Raw genomic sequence first — 23,570 nt, 5'->3', positions numbered from 1 at the left:
CAGAGATTTTCTTTTAAATACTTTGAGTCTTTTCTGTAAAATGTGGAAAGTATTAATGTACCTCAAAGCTAATCTTAAAAATTTTTGAGGGCACAGTGTGATACAGAAATTACACAATGAGATCAGACAGCTTGTTAATGATGAAGTGAAATACACTGTTCCAAATTACCTTAGTCTGAAGTCAGCGTGTATTTATAATAAATCTTGACTGTTTTGCAAGTCCAGTCTCTTCTGTCTTGGCCTTCCTGTATGGTTTAAAACACTGTATAAATTATCAATATTTATTATTTTAACCCCGCATGTGAAAATTGAGTAAGCACAATTCAGTAGAAAGTTTGAGTTGTTTGTTGATATTTTTTAAGCAACCTTTTTCTTCTGTGGAAATATCAAAGCTTTGTGTGCTCTGCAGTGATTCATTTTAGCAGCTGCAGAACACCAAGACAAATAACTTTTGTCGTGTACTGTAAGATATACAAGTCATTGTTCTGCATTGTTAGTTCTTACTTTGAAGTTCTCATTTATTGTTTACATCCTTCTCCCCCTTCCTCTCTTCCTCCCTCCCTCCCCCATATATTCATAGGCCTGGAAAAAAAAAAAAACAACCAAAAAACCAAACCTGGCAAGCAACAAGTTCTGTTTTGTCAAATAGCCAAAACCCCCAATCTGATGGAAATTAAAGCTCTGAGATGTCTCCCCTGGCCTGAGGGTGAGCCCTGGAATGAAGACAAGTGGGCAGGAGTTCAGTGGTTCATATTGCTAACCCACCTATTGATTTGCTTTTAAATCAGGTATTTCAATATTTCGACAAATTTCTGTGAATGGGGACAAGGTGAATGTTTGTCCTCAGTCACAAAAAAAGCAGAGATCACTTTTCCCCCCCCACTGGAAATTTATGACAGTTGCAAATTAGACTCAGTTTAAGCCTGCCAGTTATTAACTATTCCTAGCACCTGGGTTGTGCTGTGGAATCAGTGATATGCCAAAACCCCATTTTCAGGTAACAATGTGCTGCTTTTGGTGGTGTTTTGTTTTTTTAAATGAGGAAGAAAGTGTGACTAGGCACATAAAAGCAGCTACCACCCTTCATGGCTTTAAATAACAGGGACAGCACAGATGTTTGACATCAGTATTGTTTACATGGCCTTAGGGTTTAATTGCCTCATTCTCTTTGAGAGGAGGATAAACAATGACAGAAATCCAAAGGAATGATGTTCAGCCAACAGCAATGGCTGCGTTTCATACATAGTTGCAAACTTCCCAACTATAGCTAAATATCTACACTTTTTTTTTTCCTTGTCTGAATGGTAATATGCCATAAATTTCATATTCTCTGTTGCCTCTTAACTGGTGATAAAAGATAGTAAAACCAACGAGCACGAGCGCCGTAGGTTGCGTTTAACCAAGTGAATGACTTAGAAAAGTCGCTTTTGTCTGGTTTCTCTAAAACTTGTGAAGGCCTTTGGTACTGCTGTAGGTTATTTTGTTTCTTAATACATGTTTAATAAATAAAGTCAAGCTGAAGTGCAGCCCATGCAGTTACCTAGAGCTGTTCCACAGGAAATTGGGACAAGCTGAAATTTGACATTTGGGATCTGCAGACAGGCTCCACCTCGGTTTGGTGTGGCTTTAATTTGAAAGATATTCCTTGATTGAAATTAGTATTTAATGATGTGCTTCAGCTTTCAAATGGAAGGGAGGCGTTTCACTCCCAGCTGGGGAGAGCTGAGTCCTTTTGCTTCCACCCCAGCCTTCATGAGATCACTGCATAAAATGTGTTTACATGACTCAATTTTTTATTGACGTATGCGGTGAGATTGGGAGTCTGCCTCAGAGAGAGGGTAGGTCAAAAAGCAGATTTGGAAATGAAACCATTCTTCCAGGCTTTGCCATAGGATGCTGTGGTGTTGTCCTCATGTTTTCTGGCTTCTCCAGTGGTTTTCCGCTCAAGAAATTGAGTGTAGGATTTTTAAACCAATATATCATTGTTTTTACAGCAAATGCTCAAATTAACGCTTCCAGTTGTTGTGATGAAGTTACATGTGGGATTGGAACTATGGACCATTACAAAATTCAAATGCTGTTGCAGATTTTAATTTATTTTTTTTACCAGTTACTCAGTACAAATACAGCTTTTCTCTCAACACTAGCTGAAAACTTCATGTGCACATCAACTATTGAATTTCAGACACTTTAATATGAGACTTCTCTCATTTCTTTATACATATAGGTAAAATTAGGAAATTTGTGGAGGAAGCAGGTGGGGTAGAAGAGTGCCTGGGGTGCTGAAACTTCATCAAGTTCATAGAAGTTGAGGACCTTGAGTACTTTTCAAGGTGTCCCCTTTTCAGCCCTCACCTGATGAGGAGTTGGTCTTTGTGATTTTTCACCTGTTTTTATTATTTTATTTCTAATATTCAGAGGAGTTTTCTACTTCGTTATTACAGCAGTTGCATTCATTAAGGGCTGATTTCTGTACCTTGGACACATTTTTGCCAGTTGTTTGGTTGCAATTAACTCTCCTTTTTGGAAAGCATTCCCAAAACTGTGACATTTTAAGAGATGGCTGTTCTGGTGGAAGTGGAATGAATTAATGAGCTAAAATAGATAGGAACTGGTGCAAGTGCAAGGGTGGTGCTAAGGGGAAGATTCATGAGAAGTGGGAACAAGCTTCAAGTACAGGGTTGTAAGCCTGGGGGAAAACGTCCTGTGACTGAGAACAACTTGAAAATATAGATGTCCATCTTTAATGCAAGTGAAATTCTCCATTTTGATTTATTTTTATATTATTTGTGTACAGAACAATAAAACCTAGACCAGCTCACAGATGATACAAACCACCGACGATTCATTTCCGTCAGCCAAGACATTCTGACATTATTAATGAGTTTTAAATGTAATTTGTGTGGATTTAGTAGCTGTGTGAGGGCAGTAGCTGTACCTCAGTCATTCATGAGCTTTTAATGGAATTCGAGTAGATTGGAGTCTCTTTCATGTTTAGTTTCTGGTATTTGTGTTTTTACAAGGCCTTCATATTTATTTATGGCATGTTCACAAGCTGTCTATCTGGAAGTGGATTACTGTGCTCTTTTTATTAAATCAACACTTATTCATCACCTGGTACTAAGATTTTCTTCTCTAATGTCACTTTGTTGCAGTGATATATGCATATATTTCTTTTCATATATACATATGCATAGATTTCATGAATAGAAGATGCATTTTTATCATGGTGCTTATTTTGGGATGATAAAAGAGTTGGCTGACAGCTGAGAATATGATTTATTTTCTTTGGATTAATTGTCAACCTTTTTTTTTCCTCCTCCATTAATTTGCATAAGACTGTGTGCAAACAGTTGGGAGATGGATTGCTTTATCTGTGGTGTAATAAATGGTTGTTGGGTATCAGCTGATGAGTTCAGAAAATGAAACAATTTTCTGCTCTTCCTTCTCTTTTCACTTCTTGAGGAGCTTTCTGTGTTTCCTGCACAGCGTTTTTGCGTTGAGTTGGATTTTTGTACCTCACGTTTTCAAGTCACGATAACGTTGTGATGTTTTCAGCTTCCAACAAACCTGTAAGACAAATGAGTCATATGAAAAAAAGAATAATTTGTACTGTGTGTAGTGTTGGTCTGTGTGAGATAAAGAATCATGCTTGATTGGCAAATTTGATTAGTCAAGGGCATGGAGAATAAAGGCAGAATGAATAACGCTGTCAATTCCTTTGGGGTTTGTGAGTTGGGATATTACAAGTCAGGTTCTGAGCTGAGCTAAATAAAAATGTGAGAGCTGGAAGTGGCTGGGTGGTGACGGGAGTGCAGTGCCCAGCCTCAGGGTGGGGGCACCTCAGCACCTTTTAGAACACCAGAAAGTCAAACACAAAGTTTTCTGTTGGCCAAAGACCGCTTAGAGTCACCTCCTGGAGGGATTTGGTCCTCCCTTTCTGAAGTGAGGGGGACCAGAGTCTGTCTTCAAAAAGCCTTTCAGTCCACTTTGCTTTCTGAACAGTGACTGTTAATAGATGCAGGAGTGGAACAGCCCGAGTCTGAACTCAAGGTGTCACTTTTGGTTTCTAGAAAATCCTGAGAAACATGAAATTCCTCTCATAGCTGTCCTGAAGACAGCCTTTAAAGGCGTACTGAAAACATGCAAGAGATTCAAAAATACTTGAAAGATGAGAACTTAGACTCTTAAGTAAGAATTGGCAATGTATTTTTGTGTTGGAGGGGTTCAAGTACAGCTTTGAACAAACAAGGCAGAACAGGAAATGTATTTCTGTGATCCCATCCTTAATCCCATCATAAGTCACCTTTAAAAGGAAATGTGTTTATAATGTGAACCCCATGAATAATAGAAAACAAACAAAAACAAACCTGCATCTGGGCTAAAGGACATTCTTTGTGTAAATGTAACACCTGCCTGAAGAAATGAAAATGAGTTTACCAAACTTGGTATATTAACAGAAATATGAAAGTTTTATTCCTAATTGTTTATTTAAATTGAGGACAATAGCTTGTTCTGGGCAGTAGCAATTGTGTTTATTGCCAACTAAAACATCCTACAAATCCATTTTTCTGAAGAAATGTTGTAGGATGACATATTTTGTAACAATTGTATCAAATTATGAAAATATCGAGAAACTGAATATAGATTTTTTCATAAGATTTCTTTGTTGGTGACTTCCCATTGCCTTCTGGAAGACATAAATAAATAACTAAAAAGTTATTTACTGACTGAAAAGGTCATTGGTATAATTTATTCTTTATTTAAATTATGCATCTATTCTGTTTTGCTTTTAAAGCTGGAAATGAAAATGAAAATAGCAGAAGGTAAATTTCACGAAGAAAAACTGAAATTACAACAGAAGCACGATGTTGATGTTCAAAAGGTAAGAAGTGTTTGTATTGTTTTCCAAAAGCAGTGTATTAAACAACAATAGAGACTATGATTATCATAAATATTTATCAGTTGTTCTTTAACTTCTTCACAATTGCAATTAATGTTCAGTGGAAGTCAAATTGTAGGTAACAGTTGGCATAAAGTGAGAGGAATGCAGAATATTTTATGGTAACATATACTTAGGAAGGGCAAAACACTTGCAGAAAGGAGATGAAAATACAAGGCAGTTTGTTTGTTAGAACAAGACAACCTATTTTACCAGCATAACAACTTGTGTGGGAAATCATAAACTCAGGATTTTTCTGTTCGAGAGAAAACATTTGTGTTAGAGAAGAATGTGAACAAAATTAATTTTTCATGGACAAAATGCAAAATATTACAGTAGGAAAAGCCAGGGATATATCATATATGTTCAGGCTCATCCAGCAGCAGTGCTTGCTGTCCTGTCTCTGTTTTGACACCCTCAGAGCAGAGGCAGAGGCCAAACACCCCTTTATTTATGTTGCTGCATTTTTAGATTTTCTGCACTCTGAATTCTTGCAGCACTAACACGGCACCAGCTCTCTGGGTTACACTGGATTTGTCTTTACTGAGTCACATAACACCGCTCCTGGCAGGATTATACCCACCCAGACCATGCTGTTATTTTAATCCCAGGTTTAAAGGTGGGGTGAAGCCCTGTGAGGTGCCAGGTGCTCCTGGCAGGGCTCTGATCCCAGGGATGGAGCAGGAATCCCAATCCTGGCCGTGCTGATCCGCTGTAAGCTCAGCATCACTCAGTGCCTCTGCTTTGTTTCCTAAAGACTGAGTCACAGCCTTGGAGGAAGTTGGTTGACACAGCTCTGTGACACATCAAAGCCTCCCTGAGAGGATGTTAATATTTGGTCAGGTGCACATTTGGCTCATCTGTTCTCAAGGCCTCAGAGCAGAAGCAGTGAGCAAAGCTGGGAGTCTAAAGGAAACAGCTTTGTGAGAATAAGAAATAGTTTAAATGCTTTCTCATCCCTTGAGTTGTCATCCCTTCCTAACTGATGTTAAAATTCCGTCTTTTGAAGTCATTTAATAATGCTGGATATTTTAGAAAAGGTTAAATAGTGTCGTATTAATCTTTAAAGACAAAAAACATTTATTGCAGATGGAGTAATATTGTTTTAAGATGAAAGCTTCTGTTTGATAAGAGATTTGGAGCACTGTTATAAAATTTCTCCGACTTTAATCTTTATCTTAAACACGAAGTTTAAATTAAAATACTATCTCAAAGTGTGCAAATATTCGAGCTTTTTTATTTCCAAACTCAGCCTGTACAGAAATGTGGGTGTAGTTACCCTCACAGACTTGCTCTGTTCCAGACCATTGTTCCTTGGGATCTATGTGAGTAATTTCAATTGGTGAAGCACAAAAGACTGCAATGAAGCTCACCAACTTATTAAAATATTTCTTCAATCTGCTGAGAATTTGAGATACTTTTAAATACTATTAGGCAACATAAGTATGAAAATCTTTTCAATTTGCAGCAGTAGCACAACAGCAATGCTGGGTTTGCCCAGGTTTAAAAGAGAGCAAAAAAACCTCACCTTGAAACATGAAACTCCTTTTTTAATCTGCTTTTTCCTACATTTGTCTAAACCAGTCCTTTGTTTATGGCTTGGTTGCTGTAGCTGGAAAAATGATTTAGGTTCAGTCATTTATTCCTGCATGACCTGAGCACTTCTTGCAGACCATGGTGCATCTTGTGCACTGGTTGTAGTTTGGAATGTTTAGGACTTATGGTAAAATAGTCTGAATTTTCTCTGCAGATTTTGGATAGAAAGAATGATGAAATAGATGTGCTGAAGTCCACCTACATAGAGAAACAAAAAGAAGCTGAGGAGACAATAAGAAAACTGGAGAAAAAAGGTGATTTTTATCCTCATGGTTGTCTTCTGTGTGGTGCTATTGTACTGCATTCTCTTGTGGCTGTGGGCTTGTGTGTTTCTTCTGCAGACATCCCTTTCTTCATCATTTTCAGCACTTGATTTAATTTTTTCCTTTAGATTCTGAGATTCTTGTCCAGTTGTCTCTGCTGTTCCAACCCAAGTGTTCCAAGAGGCCTGTGATCTATTACACTGAAAACAGGTTTTATGAGCGTCACCAAAAAAAGTTTCTTTGATGCCACTGAAATATTTTGGCCACTTCAATTTTTTTTTGAATCCCTGGCTCAAAATTCATTTCTTTATACATTCAGTACATTTTAATCAAACCACAATGGGTTATTTTTAAGATTATTGCGGCAGGAGATTTCAAACATGAGTAGTCTTGAGTGTGTCACGAGTACAAAACTCACCCTGAGAGCGGCTTGTCAGCAGTTTCTCAGTGTTAGTTTCCTTCAGAATTCCTTGGAATCCATTTGCACCATGGACTAAACCACACTGGAAAATAATACAGGAGTTTGGTAATCTAGCTACAAAAAGGGAGAGTCTTCCATGTATTTTGTTTCCTTCTCCTTGGGAAAGTAATTTTTCCAACAAGGGATCTGGGGCTTCTCTCTGTGGGCTGGTGGTTTCTCTTGGCTGGAACAGGTTGAGTTGGAGTTGGCCACACTGTTGCAGGTAATGAAAATCCTCAAAATGAAGTGGAAGTGTGAATATGGACCTGCTTTTTCCACTAATGGTGATGCCATCACTTAAATTGGGGAACTTCATTTTCATGGGTATCTTGGGCATTCAACCTTCACAAGAACCTTTTCTCCTAAGGATGCTCATGAAATCAGGTTAAAATAACTATTTTCTTGAGGTTATGCAGAATTTTGCTGATGTATATTTACCCCTTCAGGAAGGAAAACTCTCTCTGAAATATTCTGTAAACAAAGTAGAAAAGAGAGCACACCTTGTAATGACACAGAATCTAAGTGCTACATCTTAAAGCAGCACATGCATTAAGAATTTAAGAGTCAAAAACCATCAGAAAGCCAGGTCAGTTGGAAAACTGACATAAACTGATTGTATCTATTGCCAAGACTGAAAAATCCCAAAGGTCTTGAGTGGTTGTTTATTTTTTTTCCCATTTTTAACAGTTCAGACCCTTGTTCGTGAGTCCCAAGTTGTGAGAGAAGCCAAAGAGCAGCAGATTGTGGAGCTGAAGAAGTTGTGTGAGCAAAGCAATGATTCCTTGAACAATGAGTGGGAGAAAAGGGTAATGAACAGTACTTCCCTCCTTTGACAGACTCCTGCAGTGTTTATCTGCAGGATAATATGTTTTGTCACTCAAAAAAATAAATATACAGAATACATTTTAGGGATGTTTTTTGAGCTGATTTTATTTTTTTCCTGAAGTAATCAAGACTCTTTTTGCTGATGCTTTTACACCCAGCTGGTCACCCTGTTCCTGGGGTTCATCTGGCCTCCTGGCAAGTCTCTGGATGTATTAAGGAAGTGTTTATTTCTGGTTGACCTGACATGGAATTTTAATCTGGATAAACCTGCTGCTACCTGCTGTCACGGTGATTCCTTTGAACTTATAGTCTTGCAATGGGTCATGAATTCTTCAATGTATTTTTATTTATTGTTCAACTCAAGACAGCAGCAAAGCAGAGGGAAGAGCAGGTTTATTGTGAGACAGTGTCACCTTTGTCCAGATTATTGTCAGTATTTGTCTTGCTTCCCCCTCTCAGCAGAGTGGGGGGGGTCACAGAAAGGACAAACCCACCCCCCTTCATGAAGTTTGCTGTTCAATTTAATTATTTTGCATCCCTGCATGTAGAAATGAAGTTGGGTTTAATTCTTGCCTTCTTAAAGGCAAATTGTCCTTTGTGCTGAAGATCTTGAGGCTCCAGTGTTAGGTGTTTTTTTCATAGAATCCCAGACCAGTTTGGGTTGGAAGGGACCTTAACCTCATCCAGTGCCACCCCTGCCATGGGCAGAGACACCTTCCACTGTCCCAGGCTGCTCCAAGCCCCGTCCAAACTGGCCTTGGACACTTCCAGGGATCCAGGGGCAGCCACAATCTTTTTTTGTTTTAGAGAAAAAATATTTTCAGAGAGGACAGAAGTGTGAATACCTGGGATTTCCAGTGATTCTGCTGGTGTGCTATAATAATGTAACACTTCTCAATGCCAGTTGTAGATGCCATTTGTCACTCTGTGCCTTTTTTCCTGGTGCAGCTCCTGGATGCCGTGGCTGAGATGGAGAAGGAGAAGTTCAGCATCCGGAAGAAGCACACGGAAGATATGCAGGAGCTGCTGGAGGAAACCAACGCCCGGCTGGCCAAGATGGAGCAGGAGTATTTGCAGCAGACACAGTCAACTGTAGGTTTGGCTGTAAACCTGTCACAGCAGCAGGTGTCTCTTAAAATACTCCAATTCTGTGTGTGTTCAGGTGGGCTGGGAGTGCCCAAGGCTGGGTTGGATGGGGCTTGGAGCAACCTGGGATGCTGGAAGGTGTCCCTGCCTTGTCACAGCTGGAATCAGATGATTTTGGGCTGGAATCAGATGATTTTGAGCTGGAATCAGATGATTTTGAGCTGGAATCAGATGATTTTTAAGGTCCCTCTCAACCCAAACCACTCTGTGATTCTGTTATTTATGCACATACATCCTTATTTTTGATAGTGCAGTGCAGTTGTTCTAGGAGAAGACACTGTCCTGGAAGCCAGTGCAATCAAGGATTTTATTCCCCAGATAAAATTAAGCAAGGTACAGCCCTTCAATCAATGTTACACTGATATTTTAGAATCAGTCCTTAATTCAATTTAGCAGAATTTTTGTCTTTTCAGGTTTGTAGACCATTTATATATTACATCTATTTTCATAGAAACATGATTTTTTACTCACCCACCTCCTCTTTGACTAAGCAAATGCTCCTGTTAGATGAAAGATGACATTAAAAGGATTTTAAAATAAGTATTGATTATTCTAATTTATTGCATTTGTTGTCTAGAGTAATTATAAACGCGTAATTAGGTATAATCTGGATTTTGTGCCTGTTATATAAATGATGCAAAAAGCAAAAGAATTAACAAGTAACCTCAAAAAAGCATGCTGTACTTTTCATCAGGATGAGGTATGAGGAAAATTGAATGAGTGAAAAGACAATGTCAAACAAAATTTATTCCTTTATTAATGAATGTTGAATTTAAAAATTAACATTCAGATCATGTCATAGGTAACAGTAAATACAGAGAGAAATGGACACAGTCTGTCAGCAGGATTGAATTTAAGAACCATCAAAACTAGACAGATCTTGCTGAGCAGCTTCTGATTTAATAATTAAACAAGGTAGAGTTCAAGGCAGGGCTTAAGATGAAAGACTAGACTGTCACTGGAAATTAGTTTTCTTTTTTTCTCTCTCCTTTCTCTCTCCTGATTTTTTTATTTTTTTCTGTTGATATTTCAGAGTTTCCTTGTTCAGAGTTTCATGTTGTCAGGAATGCCAGTGCTGTTAGCAAGTGGAATTGGCTGAACAATTTCATCAATGCCATAGAGCTGATAAGGAGGGGTTTGTGCCCAGAACAAGGATGAGCTTCCTTAAGGGTCATGGGGCCAGCCAGGAATTATATTCAGTGATATATTAAAAATTACCCTGTTTTAAAAAAATGGCAAAACCCCAGAAAACCACAAAACAAATCAAAACCCCAAGCCCCCAAAGCAAGCAACCCTCTGTCCCCAGCAAACCAAACCCATGGTGAGCAGCTTGGCACTGATGGAGAATTTTGCCGTGCTGTGGCTGTGCAATCTCTGCAGGCATTGCCAGAGCTCAGGTGAACATTCAGGTGATTCTCTGTCTGTGTGGGGTTCTTGCACTGGCTCAGGTTTGTGTCACCTCCAGTGACAGTCAGGGCAGTGGCTGCACAGGGCACTTTTATTGTACTTTGAGAGTGGGTGAAATTTCTGTTCCACTTCCCTCACCTTCAAGCCTTTGTTAATTAAAAAATAACTTTGAAACCTACTCTGGGTCTTATTTTCTGACCCCAGCCTCCAGAGGAATTCTTGCCTCATTTCTCTGCCTATTACCATAAATTTAGGGAAGAATGGGAAGTCCTAGAGTACCTGCCTGTCCTTACTCTGCTCATTTTAAAATTTGTCTATATTAGGAGATGAAGTTCCAGGGAAAAGATACAACTCTTGAAAGGTGCTTGTAGTTTACTGAAAGTTACTGCAGTGAGATTACTGGAAAATCTAAAAATGCTTTATGTATATTATCATCCATTGCAGTTTTCCATTGAAATACTGTCTTCTGTCCCATTTTAAAGGATTTGTAATTTAGAAATCAGTTGCATATGCTGTTCTGCATAAGGGAGAATAGATGTCACTTTGAGGGGGAATAAACACCCATATTTTTAAGATTTATTTATTTTTATACGCACTATAGAATTTACTGTCATGACTGATGACAGCTTTGCCATTGTAACTCTTGTGTCTCTGCATCACCAGAGAACCTCCTTGCTCAAGGCTACTGAATAACAGCTGGGGTAGTCCCTCATTTATTCTGGGCTTTTCTCAGTAATTCTCTGTTCTTTTAGAATGAGACAGTGGAAAAGCTGGGGGCCCGTGTGCAGCAGTTGACTGTTGAGGCTGAAAATAGTAATTTACAGCGTCAGAAATTATCTCAGGAGAAGACTGAGGTAGAACAGCGTTACCAGGAGGTCTGCTCCCAACTTCAGGACCTGAAAGCAAGGTAATTCAGTAACAATTGCTGGTTTAACTTCTAAGAATATGGAATTTCCAGAAGCAAACATTATGGCTTTTGTTTCAGTAACACACTGAATGGCATTTGACATTAGAAAACTCTCATGAAAATGTATTTATTGGTGTCAAACTCGTTTAGAGTGACCCAAACAACCACCTTGAGGAGTGTCCATTATTTCCATTATTTATGAGCAGCTCATTCTGTGACAAAAGCATGTGGAATTGATACTGAGCAGGTAAAATGCCAAAATATGAAAGCAATTTCCATATCCTGTTTGCTTGCTCCTTGTAGGTACGACTTACTTCAGAAAGACAAGGACCAGATTACTCAGGAGTACAAGGAGAAAGTTCAGCAGCTACAAAGTAAATTTGAAGTTGATAGAGATTTTCTGAAGAAGGAACAAGCTCAGGTATGCTCAGGTGTGACAGACAGGAAAATGGGGTTTATTTCCTAAGTGCTCTCCTCACTATCAATATGATGCTTATGAATAAATCCAAAGGATTGCTCAGTTCCCCAAGTTAGTCATGAGTGTAAGTTTAAATAAAATTGGGATTTAATTTTTCATTCCCAAATTTGACTGAAAAATCATCTGAAGTTGGTTGGTTGTTCTGGTGTGTATTTCTACAGCTGATCCAGATTCAGATCCTGATTTTGTTTGTGCTCCTGTAAAAATTCTAAATACACTCTTAAAGACTTAATGTTTTCATAAAGCCTCTTCCATGGCAGAAAATACTTCTTCCAGAAAAAAAAAACAGTCCTGCAGGCTTCATAGTATTGAACATTGTGTTAAATATTTATGTGTTTAAGGAAATACTTTTATATTTTGCGAGTGTAAATTTCACCCAAAATGTAATAACTCTGGTTTGTTTCTGGAAAAACATCTGTCAGGTTGATGCCTGCTGATGTGCATAGGTGCAGAGATGGTACATATTTAACGTGATTTTAAAGTTAAATAATTGTAGAAAAGACTCAAGTTTTAAATACCATTTATTAATCCATAGAGCCATAGGACAAGTGAGGTGTTTGGTGTTTATTTGTTGAAATTCTCTAAGCTTTGATGATACCTTACTCTGTTTCTTTTACAAAGTATTCTACTTTCTACCAATTTTTTGTAGATTTCAGTAGGGATTTTTTATTAATGGGGTGTTTTTTTTGTGCTTTTGTTTCCATTTCTAAGCTCTCCAGAGGGCCTGAACTGATGTATCCAGAGCCATAAACTCATACAGGTTTTTTCTCCCAAGCTGATAATCTTTCCAATTTTTTGGAAACTGTAGTGGTTTAGATTCACTAATTTGAGAGATTAAATAAAAGAGATTTATTTCTCTTTTATTAGAGGAATAAATTTAAAGATGCAAAAGAGCTAATGAGGAGTGCAAGACAAAAATTGCTTTTTCTGTTAAATCCCAGCAGACATCTGATGTGATTGCAGAATTACAGCGTGGAATGGCTCTGTTGAAACAACAATTGCAAGACTGTGAACATCAAAGGCAGCAAGAGCTGAGGGTGAGCCCTGACTTTCTTTCTCAGAAATGACCAACTCTTTTTGTTTTATCCACTGATTTAAATGTTTAGATATCCATCCTTAAATGCACTTCTATATACCATGGTTGCTTGTTTCTGTTTTATTAATGGAAATAAATGAAATGTCACAAATGGTTAAAGGTTGATTTAAAAAGTGTGGCCAAAAGAGAGGTAAAAGCAGAATTTTCACAGAAGTTTTCTGACTGTTTCTTGTAGATCACATGTTAAGTTAAAGAGTTTAAACCTGTATTGGTGGATTACAAAGAAGCCTGTCAAAGAATGATGAATATCTTTTATTTTCCTGTAAACTGTAAACATTTTTAAAGTTTCAAAATTGTTTTTAATTTCCACTGTTTAATAGTTCAGTTCAATATTCTGTCTTCCTGTAGGCATGTAAATTAATCCTTCTATCTCAGGGTAATGAGTTCCACATCTGTATCATGTATCAGTCCTGGCTGAGTTTTGGCATCTACTTTTCTTCCAGTGTCTTTCATTTCACAGTTGATATAGTACAGTATGGCATTTTAATAGCTCAGGAGAACAAGTTGCTGTTTCTCTTTAGCAAACATGAATCATGACTTTTGAGATAGTTGTGTTACTTGGTGTTGGTTAAATTTTTTTCCATGTCAGAGAATTTTTTCATGATGATAGAAAGTGGGTTTTTATTTTTTTTAATGGACTGTTCTATATGATAGCTACTGGCTGTGTTTGATGAATGCTCTGAAATGGAAGAAGAATGGGATTTGTTTATTTAGACATTTATTTGTTTATTTTCCTCTGCAGGATCAAGAATACAAGGTTCAGCAGGACAAGCTTCAATTGCAGCGTGCATATGAGAAACAGGTAATATTTCCAGGAAAATTTCCCATCTTCTGCACCCCTCCACTTTTGTTCTGTAGAGGACTTAAAGGCTTAAATTTTGAAACCCCCCAAACAGTAAATTTGGGAATACAAGCACTTGACAAGGTTTGGGAAAATATTTGGACAAAATGAAGGAAGATTTTAAGCACAGCTGTTTTGGGCCAGGGGTATCACCTCTGATTTTTAGGATATCACCTCTGTTGCCAAGGGATGGAGGCTGGGATGGCATTCCCAAAAAAGTGCTCCTGGGAGCCTGTCCTGTGGTGGCAGCTGCTGTTACTGAAAGGATAATGAACTGAATGAAACCTGGCCTGACCTCTGCCAGTGCTCATGTGTTCTCCCATACTCCTTTTCCCCCAGAATATCTCTATTCCATCCCTCTCCATGTGTTCTCTAGATATTGTCAACAGGCATTGTTTTTACATCAGGAACTTAAAGTAAAAAATGTAATTTTCATCAGAAACACTTCATCTTAAAGCACTTTGCAAATCCTGCCTGCTCTTTTAGACTCGGAACATCAATAGGCTTCAAATTAAACTTCAATTTTAGTGACATTATATGTGCAACTCATGTGCAGCCAGAGGGTGCCTTAGATGCCTGTTTAATTGAAAGGATGTGTTACTCAAACATGTCATTGCCAAATGTGGCAAATTTATAACATAAAATAATGGATTGTGATCCCAGCTACTTGTCACTTGGTAATAGCACTTGTGACATGAATTGTAGAGGGGTTTTGGTTTGAGTTAGTTCCTTCTGCTGACTTGAAGTCAAAACATTCTTTGTTCCAGGATCTGCCTTGGTTTAAACCTAGCCTCCATTTGTCTTTTTAGTCAATTTGTGTGTTTTATACATGTTGAACTCAAGAAAAATCCAGGATTGGAGTGGTTTGCAGGCCAAAATAAAAAATATATTGGCATAATTTGACTGAGGTTTGAGGATCTTTTGGGAGGAAGCTCCTAAGCATGGGCTGAGAGCGTGTCAGCAGTGCCTCCAACCAGTGAGCCCAGGGAGGGAAGCTGGAATCCTGCATCAGTAAACAAGGAAGCAGAGCCTTTCTTTTTTAGATAACTTGACATCAGTTTGTTCATAAATTCTGCTGTAACTGTTTTCAAACTCAAATCTTTGTGAAAGGATGAGAAGAAAAATACCCTTGAATGATCTACGGGTATAAATCCATAAACCAGGATGGATTGGCCCATAAAATACTAAAACAAGTAGAGGAATCATGAAGTCTCTGCTGCAGTCTGTTCACTTAAAAACCTACCCATTATCTAATAATCTTTATGAGTCTGCAGTGGCTGCTGCCTCTGAGGATACTTTAACATCAAACAAATCATAGGTAGGAACCTTAAATGTCACTGTTTGATTAAAAGTGCTTATCTGCTGGATCAGGAACCAGTTAGGCTAAATGGCTTTACAAGCCAAGGAAACACCTGCTTTTTATAAATAATCTACTGCTTGTTTTCCAAACATCCAGCTCAGCATCAGAAGAGTGACAGATTATTCCTGACAGCCATTCTCAAGCCACCTGTTGAAAATACAGAATTTTACCAGTTTTGGCAATAGCTTCTTTATTCTCTGATAGATGTAGCTCATGGATTTGGGGGCTCTTGGAACCCAGCTAAGTGTTCCTGGAGTGAACACCCCCATGGAACTGCTCCTTGCAGAGAATCTCTGAATTTTTTTTTTTTTTCACTGGCCTACACACTTAGTAAATCAACTTCTTCTTCATTGTAGTGTCTTAACAGCCTGGAACATTACAAGTGACTGTAGGTGGATAAAGGATTTCCTGTATGTTCCATCCCCACGTTGTTCCTTGAGCAATTCTAAAGCAATACAACTCTTGGATTATGTACAAACACTTGGACTTAACCTGCCCTTGCCAAAAAACATTACAAAAATGCATGGTTTGGACCACACCTGGGAAGTTGCCAAATTCAAATGTTTTTGTAACTATTTTTAGGGTACTTATTGCCAATTATGCTATTATTCTTATTCTTTAGGATTTTTATGTGAGCTATTTATGTTTGATACTTTTTATTGTAAGAATTGATCAGAAATGATTCACTTTGGGTGATCACAAATTGGTGAGTAGGAGCTCTGCACCCTGGAGAATACAGGTCACTATTTTAGGCAGATTCCTATCTGCTTCTCTGTACTTACCCAAAGAAAATCTAGTTCCTTTTTTATGTGATTACTGATATTTCTTTATTCTAGACAGTAATATTCACTTTGAGAAGGAAAATAGCTCATTGGCTACATTCTCATACTTCATCTCTCTATTAATCCCTGCTTTTGTATTTCTCCTAATTTTAGAAATCCATGGATGGTTGTCTTCACCAGTGGAAAAAGAATATGCAAATAAATAGGTTTTTGAATTTAAAATAACATTGATTTATTTTAATTCAGACATCGTTTGGGCTAAAAGATAGGGTGTTTTTTTTCCTTAAATGGCAGATTCATGGCATTCAGAATGATCTGGATAAAGAAAGAGGGGATGCTCAAAAGAAAATTCGTCACCTGGAACAGGCTCTGAAGTAAGTGAATATGGAATAATTGTTGAACTAGCCCTGGAATTTTTAAATATTTATTAGTATTTATTTATTAAATAAACTTATGCTTTATCTTATCTAACTGCCCTCCTATAGTTTTTTGCCTGTTTTAAATCTGCACCCTTCAGGGTTCTGATCAGCCAGAAAAATGAAACAACTAAAGTAGGAACCAACTTATCCAAATTTGTTGACTTTTAAGTGGTGGGAAGGAAATAGAATTGAGGTTAATGATGTCAGCTGGTCTTGCACTCTCAAATAAATGGGCCCAGGTTCAATTCAGAGTGTATTCATAGGAAGCAAATAATCAAACAAAAAGCAAAAAATAATTGTTGCTTTGGGCTCTTCTAGAAAACAGAATACATTTGAAAGATGTATTTATTTAAAATATATTTTAATTTAATAGATGGTGCTTCTGATCTTATATTTTATGTTTAATATCCACAAATTACAAGTCTAATGCAGATTTTTCCTCTTTGATACAACACTTCTTTGTGGGAGTACTTGTTCTTCACATGGATGTAAGGCTGGGAGAAGTGCTCTGCAAACAAACAGCTTTCATTAACTAACTTGGAACAGGTTTTTATGCTGATTTTGTCCATGAACAGCTCATCAGGATGCACCAAGTTTGATGTTTTCTGAGCAAGGGAATGGTTTATGTACAGCAGATGCACAGAGGACAAGATCAGCTCTTGCTATGCTCCTTCCATTTTTGATTTTGTGAAGTATTCTTGCCATGTGTTAATCCAGTTTAAAGTCAAAGCTATGGAAAGTAATTTCTAGGGGAAACAGATTATTCTGAAACAAACCAGAAGTTATTTGCTAAAAGTATTCAGTTTAATATCACAATGTACCTTATCTAGGCTGGGAGAGGGAAGTAAAGATACTTTTATTCCATAAAAGTGACAGGGCTGAAGTCTGTATTTCTTTATTTCTATAATCTCTGAGGTATTTGGCATAAATAGAGACTATCTTAAATCACTGCAGACATTAATAAAAACTCCAGCTTTTAATCTTTAAATTCTTTACACTGACTATTATTTATAATTTTGGGGTGGTTGAACCGTTATCAACTGCACTTTATCTTTTAGTATTTTACCATTAGATTTGTTGATAATGAAGTTGCATTAATTTTCTTCCACATCTTTCAAATAATGTGTCAGTTTGGTCTTACTGATGTTAATAAAACCAGTCTGGCTTTGCAGCCCTGGCTGCTCAGGGTTGATCCCCACGTGAATCCTGGCAGGATGGGGATTTGGGACTCGAGGAGCTCTTGCAGGAGCTGAGGATGTCCTCAGTTATTTCAGATATTCCTTGGCTGTATTTAAGCTTAGGTGTAGTTTGGAGTTGGAGTAAGAATTTGAAAGACTCAAGTTTTAAGAGCCCAAAGTGCTGGTGATGCTCCAAGGGCCATGAATTAAAACAATGTTGGCAGAGCTCAGTCCCAGCCTTGCATTTCCTGTGGGTCAATCCCTTGGCCAGAGCTGGGGATGGGTCAGCTCCTGGGGCTGAAAAGCCCTGGGGACTGTTCCACAGGCTGAAAATCATCTGCTGTTTCCCCCACAGCAAGTGATTAATACCTATTCCTATATGATTTTCAAAGTGTCTCCTAATACAAACTGCTTCTACTCCTGTAGGTCCCCTCTAAATGAGAATATTCTATGATACTGTATTTTTTTCCAGGGTATTTTTCCATGTTCTATGGCACTTTGTTTCTCTTATGCTTTTTAATTTAATTTAATTTTCTTAATTCAGGGTGTTGAAAATAATGTAGAGAATTCTAATATTAAATCATGTATACCTCTCCCAGTTGAAATGGAAAATACTTAATTGTGGAGATAGTTTAATAAAACTCTATACTACTGCTCTTTTGATTGTTTTATAGCAGGGGTTTGGGGTTAATTTCAAGATTAATAATGGAATTAGTAATGCTAAGAAGTAATTGAATAGAAATAAAAATTAGCTTTCAAGTGTGGTTTTATAAACCGGTTTTTATAAACTGGCTGGAGACAGAAGGCAGAACTATGAGGATGCATTTAGGATCCTGAAAATATGATATTTGCAGAAATGCAGTGCCCTAGTCCAGCCCAGCTCATATTCTGCTGGTTGGGATTTCAGCTCTGGGTCTGACATCTGCATTTCTGACCAGGGGTGGAACAGACTTCAGGTGCCCAGGACAGAGGAACTGCCAGTCCTGCAGGGCTTTCTGCAATTCAAGCCATTCATTTTAGCACCAGGGTGTCTTGGCAATACTAAGATGTTTTTTCATATTTGTGCTTTTATATGATATACAAGTAGGTAATGGGAAAAGACAGTATTTATTGTGGCAGAAATGGATGGCTTCCTTATGGCTTTTTCTTTTCCATTGCTGCAAAAATTATTCTTTTTAGCAATCCCTTCCTATTAATATGAATCCACAAGATCCCCTATCTTACCTAAAAATGCTTCATTTTGCTGAATTTCTTTAACTACTTGCAGAATGAAATTAAGTAACTGCAAGCTAAGGCAGACCCAGTAAATCTTTAGAAAACAACCTCGTCTTGCATGAGGTGGGTGAAAATACAGTTCAGCATCTTCAACAGAAGTGATGCCTTGTGGAATTACAGCTCAGAACCCAGTAGGTGCATCAGTGATTTCTCATAAACTACTTTGATCTGAATGCACTTTGATTCTGAAATGGCCACAGGATTATATCTTGAGCAGCTGCTGAGCTGCAGGCACATGGAAAGGGAAATGGCAGGCATTTGGGGGGATTTTTGTTATTATTATCACTATTTTTCCAGTGCTGTGACAGCAAACAGTGCTGCTGCTGTTTCAAACGTATCCACACCACTGCAGAATGAAAGGGATTTGAGACATTGTGTGGAATAGTAAAATCCACATTTCTGAAAGTATCTTTCACTTCCAAAAAAAAAAAAATAGTATTGCCACAGTTTCTGTACAGAATAGGGGTTTACATAGTTTACAGAAGGTTTTTTTCTTCTGAAGTTCATGGTAGAAATATCTGTCAAAAGCAAAGCTTTTGCAAAAGAATTGCTCCAACACTCCTAACTCGTGGTGGTGACTTGTAGATATAAAATTTATATTTACTTTTGCAGTGCATGTCACAGGCATTGCCTAATAGCAAAAGTTACTCTAAGAAGTGCTGTAAGGGCTTTTCTGGAATGTCCTTTAAATGGCATTTCTATAAGAACAAAGTTTTCTTGAAAAGCTTCTCTGTAATTACTTGGGGGGAAAGGTTGTTTCTCTAGTCCCTGTGGTTTGGTTGCTGAAAATGTGTCATGAGAGTGGGTTGCAAATAGGCTGAATCTCTGCTGTTCTTATCTCTCACAGTGAGGAGTAGGAAATAGAGGTATATAATTTGTCACAGTACAAACTGAGTAGAATGAAACAGAAAATAAATGAGGGGAAAAAAAAATCTGTACCCATTTGCTGCTGAAGAAATTGCATGGAAGAGAAAGAAAAGGTCTTGCTGACTTTATACAATATTGTTAAACAGCTCTCAGCATCATCTCTTGTGTCTTGTTCTGTGGAATTTGAATGTTTATTCATTCAATATATTTATTCTACCTCTGCTTCTATTTTGGTAGCAGATTGTTCAATACTTTTAGTTTACTATGAGGAATATATATTTGCTGTAGGGAAATAATCCTCATTTTATTGAAGATTACAACCACAATGCCAGCTCAGTTTTGAGATGTTTGGTTTTGACACTTGTTTGTGATGAAAGAATCCCAGAATGGTTTGGGTTGCAGGGACCTTAAAACCCATCCCATTCCATCCCAGGGACACCTTCCACTGTCCCAGGCTGCTCCAAGCCCTGTCCAGCCTGGCCTTGGGCACTTCCAGGGATGGGGATAACACCTTTGTGGCTGCACAGACACATAAAGTTGGTCCATCTTGAGACTGAGAGATTTTGGACTGAAGTATGAACATCCTGAATAGTTTGAGGCTGTGATCGTCTGTCACCCTCTTGGGAAGTGCAGACTACATTGATTTCTTCAGGATAAAGGTTGTGACAGTTCTTATGTGCTGGTGGTAATTATGGGATCTGATTTAATGCTTTTTGCTTTGCTTGCCTCTTACACAAATAATATTTTCATATGCTCCTGAAGTACACGTTTCCTGAATTCTTGTTCTTCAGTTCTGTAGTGTGGGAAGGAAACAAATTTTAAGAAGTCACATTAGGAGAAATTAAATGAAATTATATTAAATGATATTAAATTAAACTCCTGTACAGATGCAGATGCTGTAGTTAAGCACTGCAGCATCAAGAAGTGCCCACACATCTGCACTCCAGTGCTCCACAACGTTCTCCCTCTCACTCTTTGCCTTTCTTTTTTTCAAGTCTGTCTATGGAGCCAAATCTCAGCACTTTGCAAGTGGAGATGATACAGAGCAAATGTTGAGCAGCTGCTTCATTCTGACTCACTTAATAAAATTATTTGTTTACATAAGGAACTACCAACACCTCTTTTTTTCCATGGCTTCTCTACCCCTTGTCTGAACTTGTTTAAAATTCTGGGGAAGAAAGAGGGGCTAAACTTCTAAACTTTCTAGAAACCAGTTAAAACCACTTCTGTCTATTAGCAGAATTTCACAATAGTTTTCACAGTAGTTTTTAAGGCACACACAGTTCTCACGGTATTTTGGGGTTTGGTTTAGGTGGCAGACCAAATCCAGTCATGGTGTGATGTGAAGGTGGTGCCTGCAGATGTTCAGTAAAATGCAGGAATGAAAACAGTTTGCCTTTCTTTTCTCATACATACTTGTGTACCTGCACACGGTTTCTGACATGGGGGTCAAGGAGAAGAAGTTGATTTCTCCTTGGAAGTGGTGCCATGGAGTTTCCTCACTGCAGACTTAAAAAAGCTTTTCCCAGTGCTTTTCATTATTCCAGTGTGAGAGCAATGCTCTGTGCTTCCCCATGCTGGGCTGCTATTTCTAGGGATTTTGTCAGGTGTTCAGTGGTACTCGCTTATATTTTAAATTTCAGTTTTTGTATCTAGCACAGTTATTTCTACTACAAGGTTTTTGCCTCACAGGAGATACCTGATGAAAACGTGTTTCTACTCAGATTTCCTAAATCAAGGTGGATAAAATGCTCTTTAGGAGAAGGAAATATTTTTTGTTGGTACCAGTTACTTGTCTTGAAACCTCAGTCATTTCTTTATTCAAAAAGAAATTCACTTGTCATCTCCTGGTGTGTTTTGCCAGTCCTTTGGTTATTCTGGGTCATTCCTTACCTGACATTGAGCCAGATCCATGGAGCTGGAGCTATTCTCAGGCTTCTCCTGTGGTCTTAAACTTGGTACTGATACCTGTAAAGCCTTCAGAGAGTGGCTTTGATATCAGCCTTGCGAAAAGCAGAAGTTAAAATGAAATTAGCACTGTCCTGGAGCCTCAGGCTGCAACAGGGAATGCCTTGACAGCAGTGACTCCAAGGCTCAGGAAATTCCCTTCTCTCCTGATTTCCACAAGGTCTCTGCTCTGGTGCAGTGGGATGGTGTGAGTTGATGAGGTTCTGTTTTCATGCTGCCCTCAGTATTTTATTAAGGTTTTGCTGTTCTGAGCCTGCCTGGCCTCCTCCAGCAGCCACTGGTTCTGCCTGGGGTTTCCCAGTTCACCTGCACTGGTGAAACGGGGACAAGGCAAAAATGAGCAGAGGGAGAGGTTGTCCTTTGCAGAGTCCTTTCCTACAGCTGTGGATGAGAAATGACTCATTTTTCATTGTATGGTTCTCTTTGATGCACAAAGAGAAGACTTGGGCTTGTTTGATCTGAAAAGCTCTTCTTGCTTTATTCTAAAGTGCCTAAAAATGTATCAAACTTTAGCAGAGGAAGTTTTATGTAAGGGTCTTCTAGTCCTTAAGATTGCTTATATCTTGCAAAATATCCATGGTGTTTAATATTTCTTCTCTCTGTAATACCACAAAAGGGACAGTGTAAAAAAAGTGAGAGGACATAGATTTGAGAGAAATAAATGGGGAACAATCTGCTGCTGACCCAATAAAGAGGGAAACAGATGAAGGCAAGGAAAAATAGACATATGAAGAGAGCTGGCAGAAGGAGGTAGAATAAACAGCAGTGGAAATAATTTAATTTATTTGCAATTTACATTTGCATAATTTTTAAATCCCAACATTTTGAAAAGAAGTAAAATTTAGGCTGTTCAAAATACACAGAAGTTACATTTGGGAGAAAAAAACCTGTGATTTACAGTGGATCTTGAGAATTTGATTCTATCAAGCCCTTTGAGAACTTTATATTTAAACAGCTGCTCCTTCAAATCCTCTTGTATGGGCTTTTTGGAGTGGTGTGCATCAGAAATGCCACTGCACACAGCAAAACACAACAGCCTGAGAATCATCAATGCAATGATAAATAAATAAAGGGAGTGATAGTTTTAACCACAACTTAATTTTTTATTTCTTTTTTCCTTTCTCGCTCCTCTGAGTTGAATCCAAATTCTGAGTAATTGCTTGTTGTTGTTGTCAATATTTTCAGGGTAATTGCCTAAGTGTAGCTGTTTTCCTGCAGTTAATTCCATTTTTCCTTGAAAATGAAGTATTTGTGTGTGGAGAGAATTCTTGTCAGAATGGAAAAGCTATTACTATTTAGAGCCGGAAATAATTAAAGGACTATGAGCAGGCATTGTCTTTAATTCCAAGTGTTGCAATAAAAGAGCATTGTTAAGAGTTTATACTCATGTTCATTGTGTTCATCATTATCTTTTATTAAAATGTTGAGGGTTGTCTTGTTACAGCAGTTGTAATATGATGAAAAAAGCTACATCTGTGATTTAAAAACAGCAGTAATGTGATGTAGCTGAGGAGTTGGGATATAGTTTTACTCTTTAAAACTGTGTGGTTTTTTTGGTGGGGTGGGTTTTGGTTTGGTTTTTTTTTTTGGGGGGGTGGGGTGGGGTGTTTTTTTTCTCCTTTAAGAATCAGTGGAAAACCAAGCAGCTGTTCTCCACTTGGTGCTGTGCTTGAGCATCTGAAACCTTTTAGAGCAAATCCAGTCAAAGTTTCCAGCATATTGTAAACATTCCCTAACCCTCGCTCTAGGGGCCACAACGT

General features: G+C 38.1%; 1 protein-coding gene across 4 annotated transcripts in view; it reads left to right on the top strand.

Annotated features, from left to right (window-relative positions):
- The window catches only part of CEP112 (centrosomal protein 112), a 174,074-nt gene that overhangs the window by 25,056 nt on the left and 125,448 nt on the right, over positions 1-23,570 (top strand). For 3 of the 4 annotated variants that reach the window (XR_015774320.1, XM_088065411.1, XM_014255884.2), the window contains exons 9-17: positions 4,799-4,885; positions 6,693-6,792; positions 7,949-8,067; positions 9,035-9,178; positions 11,392-11,546; positions 11,850-11,967; positions 12,966-13,061; positions 13,863-13,922; positions 16,398-16,477. Coding sequence is in view for 3 of the 4 variants with exons in the window: in XM_088065411.1 (XP_087921537.1) it covers positions 4,799-4,885; positions 6,693-6,792; positions 7,949-8,067; positions 9,035-9,178; positions 11,392-11,546; positions 11,850-11,967; positions 12,966-13,061; positions 13,863-13,922; positions 16,398-16,477 (959 nt within the window). In the remaining variant the exon portion in view is untranslated. The remainder of the gene's footprint in view (positions 1-4,798; positions 4,886-6,692; positions 6,793-7,948; positions 8,068-9,034; positions 9,179-11,391; positions 11,547-11,849; positions 11,968-12,965; positions 13,062-13,862; positions 13,923-16,397; positions 16,478-23,570) is intronic. The other variant, XM_014255886.2, reaches the window with a different exon arrangement.

The sequence above is a fragment of the Pseudopodoces humilis genome, chromosome 21 (genome assembly GCF_049639895.1).
Source record: "Pseudopodoces humilis isolate 2021_Gansu_Grassland_sample_001 chromosome 21, ASM4963989v1, whole genome shotgun sequence".
In the NCBI taxonomy this organism is placed as follows: Eukaryota; Metazoa; Chordata; class Aves; order Passeriformes; family Paridae; genus Pseudopodoces; species Pseudopodoces humilis.
Note: the sequence above shows the minus strand (reverse complement) of the source record. Positions and strands in the feature narration are given on the sequence as shown.